The sequence below is a fragment of the Eleutherodactylus coqui genome, chromosome 6 (assembly GCF_035609145.1).
Source record: "Eleutherodactylus coqui strain aEleCoq1 chromosome 6, aEleCoq1.hap1, whole genome shotgun sequence".
NCBI lineage: Eukaryota > Metazoa > Chordata > Amphibia > Anura > Eleutherodactylidae > Eleutherodactylus > Eleutherodactylus coqui.
In genome coordinates, this window is record NC_089842.1 from 19,434,850 (window position 1) to 19,451,442 (window position 16,593).

At 45.1% G+C, this 16,593-nt stretch overlaps 1 protein-coding gene across 2 annotated transcripts in view; it reads left to right on the top strand.

The window, feature by feature from the left end:
- Positions 1-11,357, top strand: part of ARHGAP33 (Rho GTPase activating protein 33) — an 83,941-nt gene extending 72,584 nt beyond the window's left edge. For both annotated transcript variants that reach the window (XM_066606405.1, XM_066606406.1), the window contains 5 exons: positions 2,837-2,970; positions 3,051-3,119; positions 7,863-8,411; positions 8,502-8,866; positions 9,236-11,357. In XM_066606405.1, the coding sequence (XP_066462502.1) occupies positions 2,837-2,970; positions 3,051-3,119; positions 7,863-8,411; positions 8,502-8,866; positions 9,236-10,246 (2,128 nt within the window). In that variant the 3' untranslated portion in view covers positions 10,247-11,357. The remainder of the gene's footprint in view (positions 1-2,836; positions 2,971-3,050; positions 3,120-7,862; positions 8,412-8,501; positions 8,867-9,235) is intronic.
- Positions 11,358-16,593: the final 5,236 nt, after the last annotated feature.

Here is a 16,593-nt window from a genome sequence, read left to right on the forward strand (position 1 = left end):
CTGTCCCATTACTTTTGGAATGTCTGTAAGCTGCCAGTATAATATTGTCCCCTATGCACAAGAATATAAAAAGTATAATACTGCCCCCTATGTACAAGAATATAACTACTATAATACTGCTCCTATGTACAAGAATATAACTACTATAATACTGCCCCTTATATACAATAACTACTATAATACTGCTCCTATGTACAAGAATATAACTACTATAATACTGCCCCCTATGTACAAGAATATAACTACTATAATACTGCCGCCTATGTATAAGAATATAACTACTATAATACTGCCCCTATGTACAAGAATATAACTACTATAATACTGCCCCTTATATACAATAACTACTATAATACTGCTCCTATGTACAAGAATATAACTACTATAATACTGCCCCCTATGTACAAGAATATAACTACTATAATACTGCCGCCTATGTATAAGAATATAACTACTATAATACTGCCCCTATGTACAAGAATATAACTACTATAATACTGCCCCCTATGTACAAGAATATAACTACTATAATACTGCTCCTATGTACAAGAATATAACTACTATAATACTGCCCCCTATGTACAAGAATATAACTACTATAATACTGCCCCCTATGTACAAGAATATAACTACTATAATACTGCCCCCTATGTACAAGAATATAACTACTATAATACTGCTTCTATGTACAAGAATATAACTACTATAATACTACCCCCTATGTACAAGAATATAACTATTACAATACTGCCCCCTATGTACAAGAATATAACTACTATAATACTGCCCCCTATGTACAAGAATATAACTACTATAATACTGCCCCCTATGTACAAGAATATAACTACTATAATACTGCTTCTATGTACAAGAATATAACTACTATAATACTGCCCCTATGTACAAGAATATAACTACTAATATTCTTGTACATAGGAGGCAGTATTATAGTAGTTATATTCTTGTACATAGGGGCAGTATTATAGTACTTATATTCTTGTACATAGGGGGCAGTATTTATAGTACTTATATTCTTGTACATAGGAGGCAGTATTAAAGTACTATAATACTGCCCCCTATGTACAAGAATATAAGTACTATAATACTGCCCCCTATGTACAAGAATATAAGTACTATAATACTGCCCCCTATGTACAAGAATATAACTACTATAATATTGCCCCCTATGAACAAGAATATAAACTACTATAATACTGCCCCCTATGTACAAGAATATAACTACTATAATACTGCCTTCCTATGTGCAAGAATATAACTACTATAATACTGCCCCCTATGTACAAGAATATAACTACTATAATACTGCCCCTGTGTACAAGAATATAAGTACTATAATACTGCCCCTATGTACAAGAATATAACTACTATAATACTGCCCCCTATGTACAAGAATATAACTACTATAATACTGCCCCCTATGTACAAGAATATAACTACTATAATACTGCCCCCTATATACAAGAATATAACTACTATAATACTGCCCCTATGTACAAGAATATAAGTACTATAATACTGCCCCCTATGTACAAGAATACAACTACTATAATACTGCCCTCTATGTACAAGAATATAACTACTATAATACTGCCCCCTATGTACAAGAATATAACTACTATAATACTGCCCCCTATGTACAAGAATATAATTACTATAACACTGCCCCCTATGTACAAGAATACAACTACTATAATACTGCCCCCTATGTACAAGAATACAACTACTATAATACTGCCCCCTATGTACAAGAATATAACTACTATAATACTGCCCCCTATGTACAAGAATATAACTACTATAATACTGCCCCCTATGTACAAGAATATAACTACTATAATACTGCTTCTATGTACAAGAATATAACTACTATAATACTGCTTCTATGTACAAGAATATAACTACTATAATACTGCTTCTATGTACAAGAATATAACTACTATAATACTGCCCCCTGTGTACAAGAATATAACTACTATAATACTGCTCCCTATGTACAAGAATATAACTACTATAATACTGCCCCCCATGTACAAGAATATAACTACTATAATACTGCCCCCTATGTACAAGAATATAACTACTATAATACTGCCCTCTATGTACAGGAATATAACTACTATAATACCGCCTCCTATGTACAAGAATATAACTACTATAATACTACCCCTATCTACAAGAATATAACTACTATAATACCGCCTCCTATGTACAAGAATATAACTACTATAATACTGCTCCTATGTACAAGAATATAACTACTATAACACTGCCCCCATGTACAAGAATATAACTACTATAATACTGCCCTCCATGTACAAGAATATAACTACTATAATACTGCCTCCTATATACAAGACTATAACTACTATAATACTGCCCCCCATGTACAAGAATATAACTACTATAATACTGCCCTCTATGTACAGGAATATAACTACTATAATACCGCCTCCTATGTACAAGAATATAACTACTATAATACTGCTCCTATGTACAAGAATATAACTGCTATAATACTGCTCCTATGTACAGGAATATAACTACTATAATACTGCCCCCTATGTACAAGAATATAACTACTATAATACTGCCCCCTATGTACAAGAATATAACTACTATAATACTTCCCCCTATGTACAAGAATATAACTACTATAATACTGCCCCCTATGTACAAGAGTATAACTGCTTTAATACTGCTCCTATGTACAGGAATATAACTACTATAATACTGCCCCTTGTGTACAAGAATATATCTATTATAATATAATACCGCCCTCCATTTACCTTCTCCACCTTACTTTCCCATAATGTAGGAAAGGTCTGCGCAGCAGGAAGAAGTCAGGCGGAGGCAGCAGTTGGAGAACATTCTTCGCTATAGGCAAAAATTCATCACAGCAGAAGAAATCTCGATCTGGAGGTCTTCGGGAGACGGCAGCCCACCAAAGAGGTGACAATATAGCATTTCTCACTCTCCTGTTGCATTTGTCACTAACTGCCACTTCACACTTCTCCCTTCTCTCCCTGCAGTCTTGGAGACAGTGACGCTGCGCTCAGCTAAAAGCGAGGAGTCTTTGTGTTCTCACACCAGCGGAACTGGTGAGTCTTACACTTCTCTCTGTCTGTGCCTGACCCACCATCACTTAGCAGGAGGTGGTTTCAGCTTGTGTTACCTTTCTGCTCCACAAGACTGGGGGACTGCCCTATATGCCTTCCAACTGCTCCCTTTTTATACTATACAAACAAAAACACTTCACCCTTTCTTGCGTTTTACGTGGGGTAGGACACAGCTTTATTTCAACTTATAAACTTTATCCAAACTTTCACAAAAAACCTAAATCTAAAAGCTTTCCATGCCTGACCAAAAAAACACCTCCGATTTCTTGATTCCTGTAAAGCCCTGCTAAACTCGAGCTTGTAAACTGCCTTTCCAATTCCAGCGCTGCATGGAAAGTGAAACATCCAAGGATGCTGCATACTCCTATGGTGCATTCCACCCCACCACCAAATACCAATGCTGACTCCAACCCAACCTGGAGATACAATAGAAGATGCCTACACAATATCATCTCTAAGCACCTCCCAATTTCAACCCTCCAGTTCCCCATGCCTCGCCACTAAACACCCCTGCCGGTTTCACAAACGTGGACATTTACGCCTTCCCTACCTTCCTGACCTTATCCACCTTTCTGAATTTTCATCGAAGCCATCTCCTACTATGTCCGACCAGCTCAGACTCATTTCCTTGAAACTCTCCCAGAAACACGGCCTGTCCTGCTTCATCACTATCAGACAACCCCCCGAACTTCACTTTTCCAAGCCCTTTCCGCCCATATGTATTAGCAAAAAAGCACCCTCCGGTGAACGCACCTGCTGATTTTTTGAAAACTCCAGAAACAGCCTGGATCACTCAGCATAACCAGCATGGCTAAATATAACCCTGCCATATCTTCAAATCCAGCAGCGTATATGGCCTATACAGCATATCTGCCCAATCTTTTAACTCCCTACCCACATACGCCTCAGCCAACATAGCTGGACCGGTCAACGCCCAGCCACTTCCTGAATTTTTTTAAATTCGCAAAAACTCTGTTGCCAGGTAAATGGAAAAGCAGGAAGAACGCCCCAAAAAATTGACACTTCTCCTAAAGTCTCTGCACCACATAACTCACTACCACTTTTCAGGAACCACACCGTCCTCATGCCAAAATGTCTATCTTGGATCTTCTAAGACTCCTAAATCTCTCGCCACCACATCTGCCGTTCATGCTAAACACACTCTGCCAGTTCGGGTGCGTTGTATCAGTATTCAGAGTCCGCTAACCCCGTACTAGTTTTAGCCACTCTCTCTGTTGTCCTTCATAAGGGACTAGGGCAAAATAACCCTTACGGCATCCACCAATGGGTGAAGTTCCCTGAAACTCTGCTTCTAGTAACAAAAAAGGACGTCCGCCGCCCTCCTCCACCAAACCTGGGTCATTTTTCACCTGAAACTCACATTTAAATGTAATAACCTTAGAACCGTATGCTTATCAAAGCCAGAGCCCGAGCAACGATGACAGTTCCAAAAGCTCATCTCTGAAGAGAATAAGAGAGCCCGGCAATGCTGAGAGCCGACCTCCGGATCTCCTGTTTACCGGACTGGCGCTTTAACCAACCAAGCCACAGCGACACATCGCTTAGTAGTCCGATTAAAACATACCATCCAATTCACAAACTCGTAGCCCGGAATTCCCACGCCAGACCGGCGATGGCGAACGAGTGGTATTCTTAATCAACTCTCTCTCCCATCACCACCCTGGGCAGGATGCCAGTATTACCTAGAAGCATCCCAAACTGGACGGCACCCAAGGCCTACGAAAACAATTTTATCTCCATACTCGCTAACTCCTCTCTGTCACCTGACCATTGAAATTTCTCCGCACATGAAGAACCGCTCTCAACATCTGCGCTCTGCGGGTAAAATAATGCGCTAACTAAACGCTCACAGCCTCCTTTGAAAAAACACGACCCCTCGGCATAACCTAGGCTGACTTTCCGTTCTTGAACATAGAGCGCATTTCTATCTTAAACGTTGATCCAATTCCTAAGAAAAAGACAACCGAAACATGCCATAGACCCACCATCTTCTCTTCCAAACAGCGGGGGACCCAATTTACATCAGCCTGTGAAAAAAACCAAAAACATACACCCGCGCTCCTACGTGGCCAGAAAACAAAAACTTTATACAACTCATGAAATGCCGTTGTGAAGCCTCATATATCAACATACATTCCAAAATGAACTAAATAACTCCAAATAATGACACGATATTGAGAAACCCATCAACACAAATCTACAAAACTGGCCCAAACTACCCAACGCTCAAACTGCATACTGAGCTGCCGCTCTTTGGCTTGCCCTTTTTACCGATTCTCCTGCGTGCAGAAAAAGACCCCTGATGTGAAAAAACAAACCATATCGACCCATCTTTACACCATCTGCTACCTTCTTCCCCATCAGCTTTGGCTCTCGTTGGGGAAATGGACATCGGTCTCCTGCAGCACAGGCGAGGATACTCCCACTATACGAATGAAGATTGGAGAGAACACGGCACGCTAAAATCCCTCTTTCTCATCACCGAATGATTTGCAGCGTGGCTTTTTTTTTCAACCACCTCCAACATTAAGGGAGAGGCTACACCACAACATTTAATCAGAAACAAGCGGAGGTGCACAACTGCACTTTACTCCAACTTTTCAGCTTTGATAACCACTCTCTCTTCTTTTCCCCATCAAAAGGGCCTGAGTGCCCCCCCCCCGGATAAAATACGGGACATTGAAAGCCCTGGTTTATGTTTAAAACTTATTCCGAGTTGACCATAAAAAACATCACCAGACTTGAAAGGTTTTCCGTCAGGCGGGCCCAAGCTGGATAACCACAGGACACTAAAAGCCCTTATTTATTATCAAAACCCATCAGGCGGGCTGACCGCGCCACCTCGATACCCGTATTTATTAACAAAACCATCAATAACCATCGACCTTCTTTTTCATCAAGCGTAAGGTGTTATTAACAAACCCTCAGGTCCTGGAGAACCATATTTATTAACAAAAACCCGTCAGACGGGCTGACCACGCCCCCTGGGTACCCAAGGACCACAACAAGGTTAAACCACACCATCAATGGTTAATGAACCACACATTGGACATCCGGATCATCACTTCACCTTATTTTTATATATACGAATTACTAAAAACAATTTCAACAACACAACATGCTTTTAGATGGAAGGTGGACCACGCTGCCATAAACTGTTTACCAACCTCAACCCTTAAAAAAACCTTTTCAACCTTTTAAAAAAATTTTTTTGTCAAATCCACTCCCCGGCTCGTCCGTCCTCCGGTTCCTCCAAGGGTGGACTCCACACCAACTTGCGCAGTGCATTGTTGCGTGTTGATCCCGGCTACACCCGGGAGAAACGCCCCGATTCCTGTTCCTCCTCCGGCACTCTGAGCGTTCCCGCTGTCTCCGTTCCTATTCTCCTCCTCAAATATACTGTGAATCCCGCTTGTCTCCCGACGAGTTAGATATCATGGACACGCGGAGTCACCTCGCATCAGAAGGCCGCAAATAACGCCTGATTAGCCAAATGCCGTCGCTGACCTGACGATCACCCAAGGCCGACTGCCTATCTTCCCGACCTCGCCGATCTTCTGCAAAAAGGGAGGAAGGCGAAACAGTGTTCCCACCCCTGTCTAACAAACCCCAACTGCCGCCTCACCCTGCTCCCCCACCTCTGCGTCTCTGCACCTGACCTCAGCCCCCCGCTTCCCCTCACCAACACTGCCCCCCTGCGAGCTGCTGTCACTGGCTCTACCATTCAACCCCTAGCACCCCTCCGCTACCCCACTGCATTACCCCCCCACACACCTCCCCCGGCTCCATACCTTGCCACTGCCGTAAACCCTTTCACCCTCTTTCTCCACCCTGATAAAAGACCCTTAGCCCTTCGACTCTCCCTCATGTCCCTCTAGCGCCCTACCCGCTGGCCCTGCCGCTGTTTCCCACTCTCTCCACTCACTCTCCCCTCCCGCGGCACCTTCCCCCCCCAACGAGGAGCCCGCTGAACTCTCACTCCCTCTGCCACTAAACCATGACCCACTACCAAAACTGCCGCTTCTATCTAAACCTGCCCTCCTCCACACCTACCCTCCGCAGTCGTTCCTGCTGTTCTGCCGGCCTCCGCCTGCCATGGTCCCGCGTCTACTGCCGCGTTTTGCGGGCGGACTGGGGCTGAGCTGCGTGCGGTGGGTTCCAGCGCCGCCAACCTCTCACCATACCTTCCTCCTTTACCGGCGGAGTAGGTGTGAGAAGACCTATGCGGCCTTGCATGCTCTTCTGGGAAATGTATGCAAATGAAAAGATGGAACTATGCCTCTACAGCGCCACCTATTAGAAGGCAGCATCCCTGCAAGTCAATCTCAGACCTTTTAACTAGCCTTTTATGCTCCACACACATCACTATAGTGTGGCCTGTGCTGAGCACCCTCCTGCTGTTGTGGTCAGGGCACACTACCCAGAGAGTCCAGCAGGGGGCCCACACACCCATCTTCTGATTATGAAGGAATCTTCTTTGTAAATTATTATTGGCTGTGGGCGGAGATTTATCAATGGCGTCACGGGATTCTCAAATTTACAAATTGGCAACAATGGTGCAAATTTTGCTTAAATGATTCATTTGCCTTTAGAAACCGGAGTACGACTCTCACGGACCTTACTATGAGTAACTGCTCCAACCCTGCTTTCCCTTTGCGCCATTTTTGATACTTCCCAAATGCATTAACTCTTCTTCCATTACAGAATTTCACCGAACCTCACGTCTACGTCGGCCACGCTCAACAAGTGACGGCCTCACCTCTCGTCTGCCTCATTGCCGGTCAGCAGAAAGCCTGGCACAGTCCTCCCCTTCTCCCTCCTGTGTGCCATCCCCTCCTCCAGTATCAGGGCGTCCACAGTCGGCATGGATTGAAGAAGACCTGGACTTGTCACCACCGCTCCCTGAGATGGACGGCCTTGGTTTTGACCCCTTATCCTTCCGCCTTTCATTCTCCGACCATGAAGAAATGAAGTCTCCTACTATAGTCAAAGCAGAAGTGACTAGCCAAGGCCATTCCTTACCGCGCCGAATGAGTCTATCCCCAACCGGTGGCTGCTCCCCATCCCCGTCTCACAGCCCCCCTGAGCGTTTAGTCACAGATATGGAGAACCAGGTTTCCCGGAGTCTGTCTCCTCCTCCTCAGATGTTGAACTTGCTGCTTCAGTCCTGCCAACTGCGTCTTAGCGAGACCTGTCAGAAGGAGGTAAAGGGAAAAATAACTGTGGCCCCCAGCCAGGAAGACCCTCCAAAGGGTTAGTAACCATGTCAACATCCATCCAATGTAAATAAAGCTAGCAATTTGTAAAGTACTGAACACATCTGTTTTAACCCCTTTCTCACAGGAGTGACGCTTTCTCCACAGCAAACCGCTCATCCGCCACAGATGTCTGTCATGCGACAACTCCCACCTCCTCCACCGCCAAAGGATCCTGCTCGGCTTATGGCTTTAAAGTTGGCAGAGAGTGCCCAGCGAGCCCTTCAGTCTTCGATATCCACCCGGACTGTCCCTACAAAGTCAACACAGAGATCAGCACCCCCGCACCCCTCCACCTCAGTATTTAGACGTTCCCTGTCCATGGAGTGTAGTGAGAGCTCAGCGCCAAAGGAAGGCCCCCTGTACTCTGAGCTGCGACCACCTTTAATCAACATCAATGAGAGAACTGCCACCCAGCACCGCTTACCGAGACCCCAGATGCACAGTACAATGGTAAGTGTCTGACTAGTGTCTGATGGCACAGTCATTCACAGACCAGTATAGGGTGACCTACAGTTGATCTTCACAGACCAGTATAGAGTGCCATCGTGGGCGGCATGTGGTGGTAGAGGCCATCGTGGGCTGCATGTGGTGGTAGAGGCCATCGTGTGCGGCATGTGGTGGTAGAGGCAATCGTTGGTCGCATGTGGTGGTAGAGGCCAACAAGGGCGGCATGTGGTGGTAGAGTCCAACGTGGGCGGCATGTGGTGGTAGGGGCCATCGTGGGCCGCATGTGGTGGTAGGGGCCATTGTGGGTTATATAATGGTACCAGAATAGTTTCAGTTGTTTATTTTTATTCTTTATGTCTTTTGACTTGACAGGCGCCAGGCTCCACTCCAGTAGATCTCCGAAAAATGGCCCCAGGAGCAGCCCTTGCTTCCCGAGCTCCACGTTTACATACAAGGTCAGGCAGCCTTCCTGCACCTCCAAGCCTTTTTCCTACTCGCACCCGTCCACCCCCATACAGATTCCCAGAGGAAGGATCTCGGATGCCTCCCCACCGCTCTGCTCCTCCTTGGTTGGAACCAGAAGGCCTATATTATGAAATACTGGGAGAAGCTCCTCATATGGCACCACTCAATGCTTCGTATGGATTAATTCAAACTCCGTGGCCCTACATGGCATCCCCTCCTTCTCACCCTCACTCTATACCTCCACCTGGCTGGTACGGACGACCACCACCACCTGAGCCAGAGCTTTTGAGTTATCAGCGCTGGGACAGGACGCCTCCTGCTCATTTGCGCCCGTATGTTGGGGGGGGAAGTGTTTCATATCCATACATGGGAACCACTGAAGGTAGAGGTCAGCCTATCACTTCCCGACCTCACCAACAAGGGAGAAGGGAGGAACCAATTTATGTCAATCTTCCCCCAAAAGCAGATACAGGAGGTCATTTCCAGGGCAATAGGGACTGTGCAGATCCAAAACCAGACCTGCCGCACAAACAGCGTCCTGGCCACCCCCCCGGTATCGGAAGGCATGAAAGTTTTGGAGACCCTCAACCCACAAAACAACAGCACAACCCCCAACCATTAAGAAGGGAGGGGTCTCTTAGCTTTTTTCGCCCACCTCCACTTTCTCACACAGCAATGTGGGGCACACAACCTAAATATCAAGAGGGTAGAGAACCTCCAATTATCACTTATGAGACTCCTGGAGGAGGGGGCCAGAGAATGGGCTATGTGGCTCCACACTGTATGCTGTCAGAGGGAGGGAATCTGTATGGAAACTTAGAGCAAAGAGGACCCCCGCACAGGTCAGCCACCCCCGCAGGATTCATGGGTTCTCCCTGGACGGTTCACACAGAGGGGCAAACAAGGAGTTATTGCTGAGAGGGGAACTTAAGAGAACCAATGTTCTTGTAGATTTCACCAATATCAAGTCACCTATCAGTACTTGGCCCTTTCCAAGACCCGCCCACGAGGAGCCAGAAACCATACAGCAGATCAACTGTGCTGAATCTCCTAACATGTTGTGTTTCTTGGTCCTGTGTAGGGGATATAAAACAACTTCACACCGATTTACAAAAAAAAGAGTGGTTACAAAAAAAAATTCATCTCTACCCCACCCTCCTCCACAGATTAACCCTTAAAAGGCAGTCTTGGACAATGTCAGAAACCTTCTACTTAGTCCATGGAAAGCACTGCCATGCACAGGTTAATGTTAATAGATTACCTATCCCAGCGGACAATTAGGCATGTCCGTGACCGCTCGAAGTGTTGCATGAGATGAGCAGGAAGTGGGTAGAAAAGCAAATTGTAAGTTGGATTCTACCCAGTAGTAAATCACCTTCATGGACTGCGATTATTTATTTGATTTAAGTGTATGAATCATTGCACTCAGATGCATCGGAGCCACTTGTGTTCTCTTCCTTCTTCCATACTGTGATATGTGCTGAGCTCATTACCCTCCAGCCTGGATCGGCTGTTTCTGGCACTTTTTCTACAGGTTTCCCAAATATTTAGGCATGCCTTAAAGGGGTTATACCAAGATTGACTTCTATCTTCTATCTATTTGAAAGGTGATAAAAGACTGATCAGGGGGGGTCTCAACACTGAGACACCCAACGGCTTTAAGAATTGGGTTCCGATGTACCCCTCTCTTCCTCACTGTGGGCGGGGTCACTGAACTAACCGCAGTCAGGAGGCGATTGAATGGAGCGGTGGTCAAGCAAGCTCGTTGCTACTCCAATGATCTTCAATGGGACTGCCGAAGATAGCCCAATGCTTAGATTTCCATAAGCCCCATTGAAATGAATGCATTGGCGCCGCACATGCTTCATTCAATCTGCACATCACTGCGGGTGGGTGCAGCAAGCTCGCAGTGATGAGAAGAGGGGGGCTTGAGACCCCATTCTCTGTATTGGTGGGGGTCTTAATTGTGAGCTCCCCACCGATCTAGCTTTTCTCACTTACCCTATGGATAGGTGATAAAAGTCAATCTTGGTACAACCCCTTTAAAGCATCCCACTGGTCCTGGGACAAAATTTGCCCAGGAAAAGGGCGGTGTTCTATTAGTTGGTCTTCTCCTCTATGGCTATCCTGCTGTCTGTTCCTGTGGCTTCTCTGTGACATTTCAAGATGGCCGCACCACTTTTTACACTACTTAAACAACGCTAAGCCCTGCCGATGCTTCGGTAGTCTAAGACACTACACCCAACTTAGATCGGCTCAATCATAAAGAAGTATGACTACCGATACACAGCGTGGCCATCTTACAACACTATAGAGGGGTCCTGGGAACAAGCTGATTTGTTGTAATCTGGCCATAGAGGAGGGCACTAGTTCATGTAACTTCCCTCTTCGGTCCCTGGACAAATTTTATCCCCGGGACCAGAGGAGAGGGTCACTTTATAATTAAAAAAAAATTCTGAAATAATGAAGAAACCTAAATAATTTTAAATATTTATGAAGCTTTTCGTATGATGTCCTTAATAGATCTAGTAGAGGTAAGCATCGGTTGAACATTTCAAACATGGCCGACTTCTTTCCGGACAAGGACTGTCTGTCATCGGTCCGCTGAAACAATAGTTCACTGGTAAATTTTACCCATTTGGGTTAAAATCGTACATTTTCATCAACTTTAGTTTAACGTATATGGGCATTTTAACTCCAAAACAACCTGGAGAAGTTAACGACTTTTGGCTCGTCCAATCACGTCGGGATTTAGTTGTTTTTTTTTTATCTCTTTCACTAAAAAATATCTGATGATTTTTAAGATATTTGAACAAAATCAAACTCCTTTTTAAAGGGACCTTTTATGCGCAAATAGCCGGTTCTACCGGTACAACAATGAGGTATGGCAATACAAAACGTGTTTTGGTAAACATTCTGCTCAACTCCTACAAGATGGCGTAAGCTTTTCCTCTGCTGCATGTAAATTCACTAAGAGCAGTCTGGTGGGTGGGGCAGACCATCTGTGGTGGGCTGGGTCTCCTAACGCCGCCCCTCTCTGGTAGTGTGCCATGGATGATGTAGGAGACTGCGCATGCACTAGGATATAACGGCCCGCTGCAGGCGCAGTTCATCTGGCCCTTTTTGCATGCATATTCACTAGATTGAACTATGCGGCTGATCCCCCACTTCCCGATCCTTGTTGCTGACGTCTCCTACATCACCACGTAACAGTGCCAGAGGGCAGCGACGTTAGGGGGAGGTAGTCCAGCCAGGAGAGACAGTCTGGCCAGCCCACCAGACTGCTTGTCATGAATTTAAATGTGTTAGCTTAAAAAAAAATTGTACAAACTTTTCCTATTTTTTGATCAATAGCCGGTTTTATGCGCACAAAAGTATTGGCAGGTTCCCTTTTAACCCTTTCCAATCCACTGTCTGAAGTCTTCAGACATTCTGATTGAAGGCTGTACAGCTCCGATGTTAGAAGACGTCCGGCAGGGTATTCTTACTGTACATTACTGGCCGCTCTGTTGTCGGGAGCCACTCCAGCATGTCCCATACCGCAGTACTGGCTCTAGCCAGCAGACGGCGCCATTGTATAATGGCAGAAAAAGAAAGCCCCCTAGGAAACCCTGAATCCAAAATTGGATTGCAAAGGGTTCAGCGCTCCAAAAATCATTTTGTTCGCTCCTAAAACTGATTAATCTGATTTAATAAAATGTACAGTACAGTTTTGTCTCATTTTATTAAAATATTTGATTTTAGTTTCTGTTCATTTTTGGCACGCACGGGAAAACACAAAGATGGGATTCTTTCCTGCTGTCAAAAATTTTATTTCTAAAATTTGATTTACCAAAATTTTATTTTTAGTAATTTTTTTTAAATTCCCCTTTTTATTTTAATTTTTTTAACAATCCATCATTACAGACACGTTTTAATGAGGCTGAAGTTCTCCCCATTTTTTTCTAGTTTAGCACAGGCACTTAGAAGTAAGGGATTATTTAGACGAGCTTGTCCAATCTCGGTCAGTTAAAAAGGGTCCGTTTTAAATCCCGTGTCCGTGTTGCGACCGTATTTGTGGCGTGTCCTTACTTTTTTAAATTCATTTTTTTTTTTCATGGGCACAAAAAAGGAAGGAAGAAGGCCTGAGTATTTTTCTAGCATCTGTGAACAACAGAATGCGTAGATGTCATCCGTGCGCGCCATTTTTTTTTTCACATCCATTGACTTGAATTGGCGAGTGGCGTTCGAGAAGTTGGACCAGAATAGGTCATGCTGTGATTGCTTTTTCTACATGGTCCACATACAAAAACGATGCATGCCTGTATGCCCCATGGACTGTAATGAGTCGCCGTGCTGTACATGTGGAGTCCGTTGCGCACGCGGCGGTTACGATCGCCCGTGTAAATAAGCCCTTAATAACTGACTTTGACTTTATCTGTTCTCCGATTTTAAAAATAAATTCCGATTTGTGAAACAACCTCGAGACGAGACGCTCAACTTTTTAAGTATAAATTTCATTAAATTGTGAATTTGCTGTACACGAAGACGCGGCGCGGCGCGGGGCGGACTGGATCAGTGTCAGATGTGGACTGCGAGTTTGTCTGGGAGAACATTAATGTGAAGCTGAAGAGCTAATAGGCATCCACTTATGGGGCTGGTAATGAAGGTTAATGACTATTACCCTCCTGTAGGAACTCATTATTTGCAGAGTGCTCTTCTAAATCTCGGTGACTCACTAAAAGGCCCCGGTCTTCTCCCAGAATGCATTGCAACACTTTGCCAGAATGCAAAACGGTCGTAGTAGGTTAGCAGGGTTTGCGATTTAATCCCCGGGTCATTACATTTCAGTAGTAAGTCGTGATGGATAACCGTGCGTCGTATTCTTACGGCGAGAAAACTTTTTGAATTAATTAAAAATAGGGAAAGTGTGCAAATTTGTGTCATAAATATAACTTTCCATTAATTCCACGTATATCTGTACACTGAACGGCCACTTTATTAGAGACCCCCATCTGGTGGAGCGTTGGACCTCCTTTGGTTCTCAGCGATTCATTCTGGTGTAGATTCCATTAGGTGATGAAATTGTTTTGCGGGAAGATCGGCCCCTGCGGACAGGAAGCTTCTTGTAGTGGCGGCAGATTAGAAGGCGGTGCTAACATGTCCTGACCAGCTGGCAGGAAGTGTTCGATTCATTCTGCTTGCGTTGAATTCTGACCTCTCATCAGCGTGGGGCAACAGTAATCTGGATCCATCTGACCAGGGGATGTTTTTCGGCTGCTCAGTAATCCAACTTTTGCGCTCTTTTGCCTTCTGGAGTCTCTCCTTTCTGTTTCTCCTAACAATGGCGCTGGAACTGGTCGTCTGCCTTATAGCCCATTCGTGCTTAGGAACGGTGGGTTGTGCTTTAGGCACGTTAGTTGGAGCATTACAATTGTGTTTGGCTGCTCCTGACTGTGCAGTCTGTTGGTCAGAATGATTCCTGACCTCCTCCTTTGACCCCTTTCGGTGACGAGTTGTTTCCGCCCACAGGATGCCCTTTCGCTGAATGATTTTCTTCAATCATGCCATTCTCGGTTACATGTGAAAACCCCACGGTTGGCAGTGAGGCCCCGACTAGTCTAGCACCGATGGCCGGACCTCATCGGAAGTCACTCAGATTGCTGGATTTTCCAATCTAATGTGGATTCACGCTAAAAATGATCCACGTAAAACTTGTCTCGTGATTTATCCGACATGCTGTAGTCACGGGGAGAATTTCCATGTAGGGAAGCACCAATCGTGAGAGGGCCGAGGGTCTAATAAAGCAGCCAATCAGTGGATATATAGATTTATGGAATTACTTACCTCCTTCAATGGAGATGAGCTGCAATACAGACACAACCCTATGGACAAGGGTGGCACTGTGTTTGGGAGAAAGTAGCCATGTTTTTATAACCCTTGACAACCCCTTTAAAGATGCTGTCCAGTATTGGATAAGTATGGCTGCTTTCTCCGAAAACCCAGTGCCACCCCTCTCCACAGGTTGTCTCAGGTATTGCAGTTCTGCTGAGTTGAAGTCAGTGTGACTGAGCTGCAATACCGCATGCAACTTGTGACGGAGTTGGCAGTGACCTTATGCATGAGATAGCTTGGGACCGACGGCTGGTCTTCCTGACTTGCTTTCGCACTTGCCTTGGCCAATGTCTCTTATGTCTATGGCCAACTTTATTGACATGATCCCTCTATGAACAGTAACATTTTGTAAAGCTTTATGGGGATGGAACATTTTTAGAACCTAGTGTTGGGCCTCATGCAGAGCCATAGGTGGTCCGTGGGTCAGTGTATGGTGCCTCCGCAATCCTTCTAGGGTCTACTACTTCCATAGTACGGCATCCAATGGAACAGGCCTTACCTTTCCCTACAGGTTCTATGTGAGTCCATAAGAAAACTTGGTATACTGCCATATGAAATCAGTGGCTTATTGTACAGTATGGGTCCGTAGACTTCTATAGGGAATGTGGAGTTCTCCTTGCATTGTGTTTTTAGTCTCACCATGTTCAGGGTGTAGTATTTTTTTTTAGGACATTTTTGACCCATAGACCTTGATGCGACCCTCCGGTCCCAGGACACAATCCCGCCGTTGGTCTTCTGTGCTCTCGTTCCCCCAATCAGCAGGTTCTGGACCTCATTGTGCAGTCATCTATGATGGCCTCCACAATCCTCTGACTACCTAAGGGCACAGGGCGTTGATAGTGTTGGGCTATGTTCAGACGGCGGAATCCAACATGGATTTTTTCATGATGATTCCGTTTCTAAAATCCACTGCAGAGATCCGCAGCTGAGCTATGCCACAGATCCGTGGATTTCCATGTGGAATCTGCCCAAGAAGTGACTTGGGTCATCTGCTTCCTTCCCGCGCACTGACAGATTGTGGTGAAAGTAATAGGATGCGGGAATGCAAATTCGCCACAGAATTTGTTGTGGCATCAGCGGAGATTCTGTCACGTTCCACAGCAAAAATATTCCATGTGAACATACCCTTAGACTACCACCGGTCTACACCTCCTTTCTGATTAGTCAACGTTGTTCATGTGATCAGTGCTGGCCAATCAGAGAGCAGCGCACTGTGTGCATTGATGAGGTTGTACCAAAATTTCAAGTTATCCCCTATCTATAGGAAAGGGGATACATTGCTGATTGGTAGGGGTCTCACTGCTGAGACACTTGCTGATCTCAAGAACATGGGGTCCCATGTCCCCCGTCGTCTTCACTGCTGGGTTATTGCACCCCCCCCCCCAAAGTGC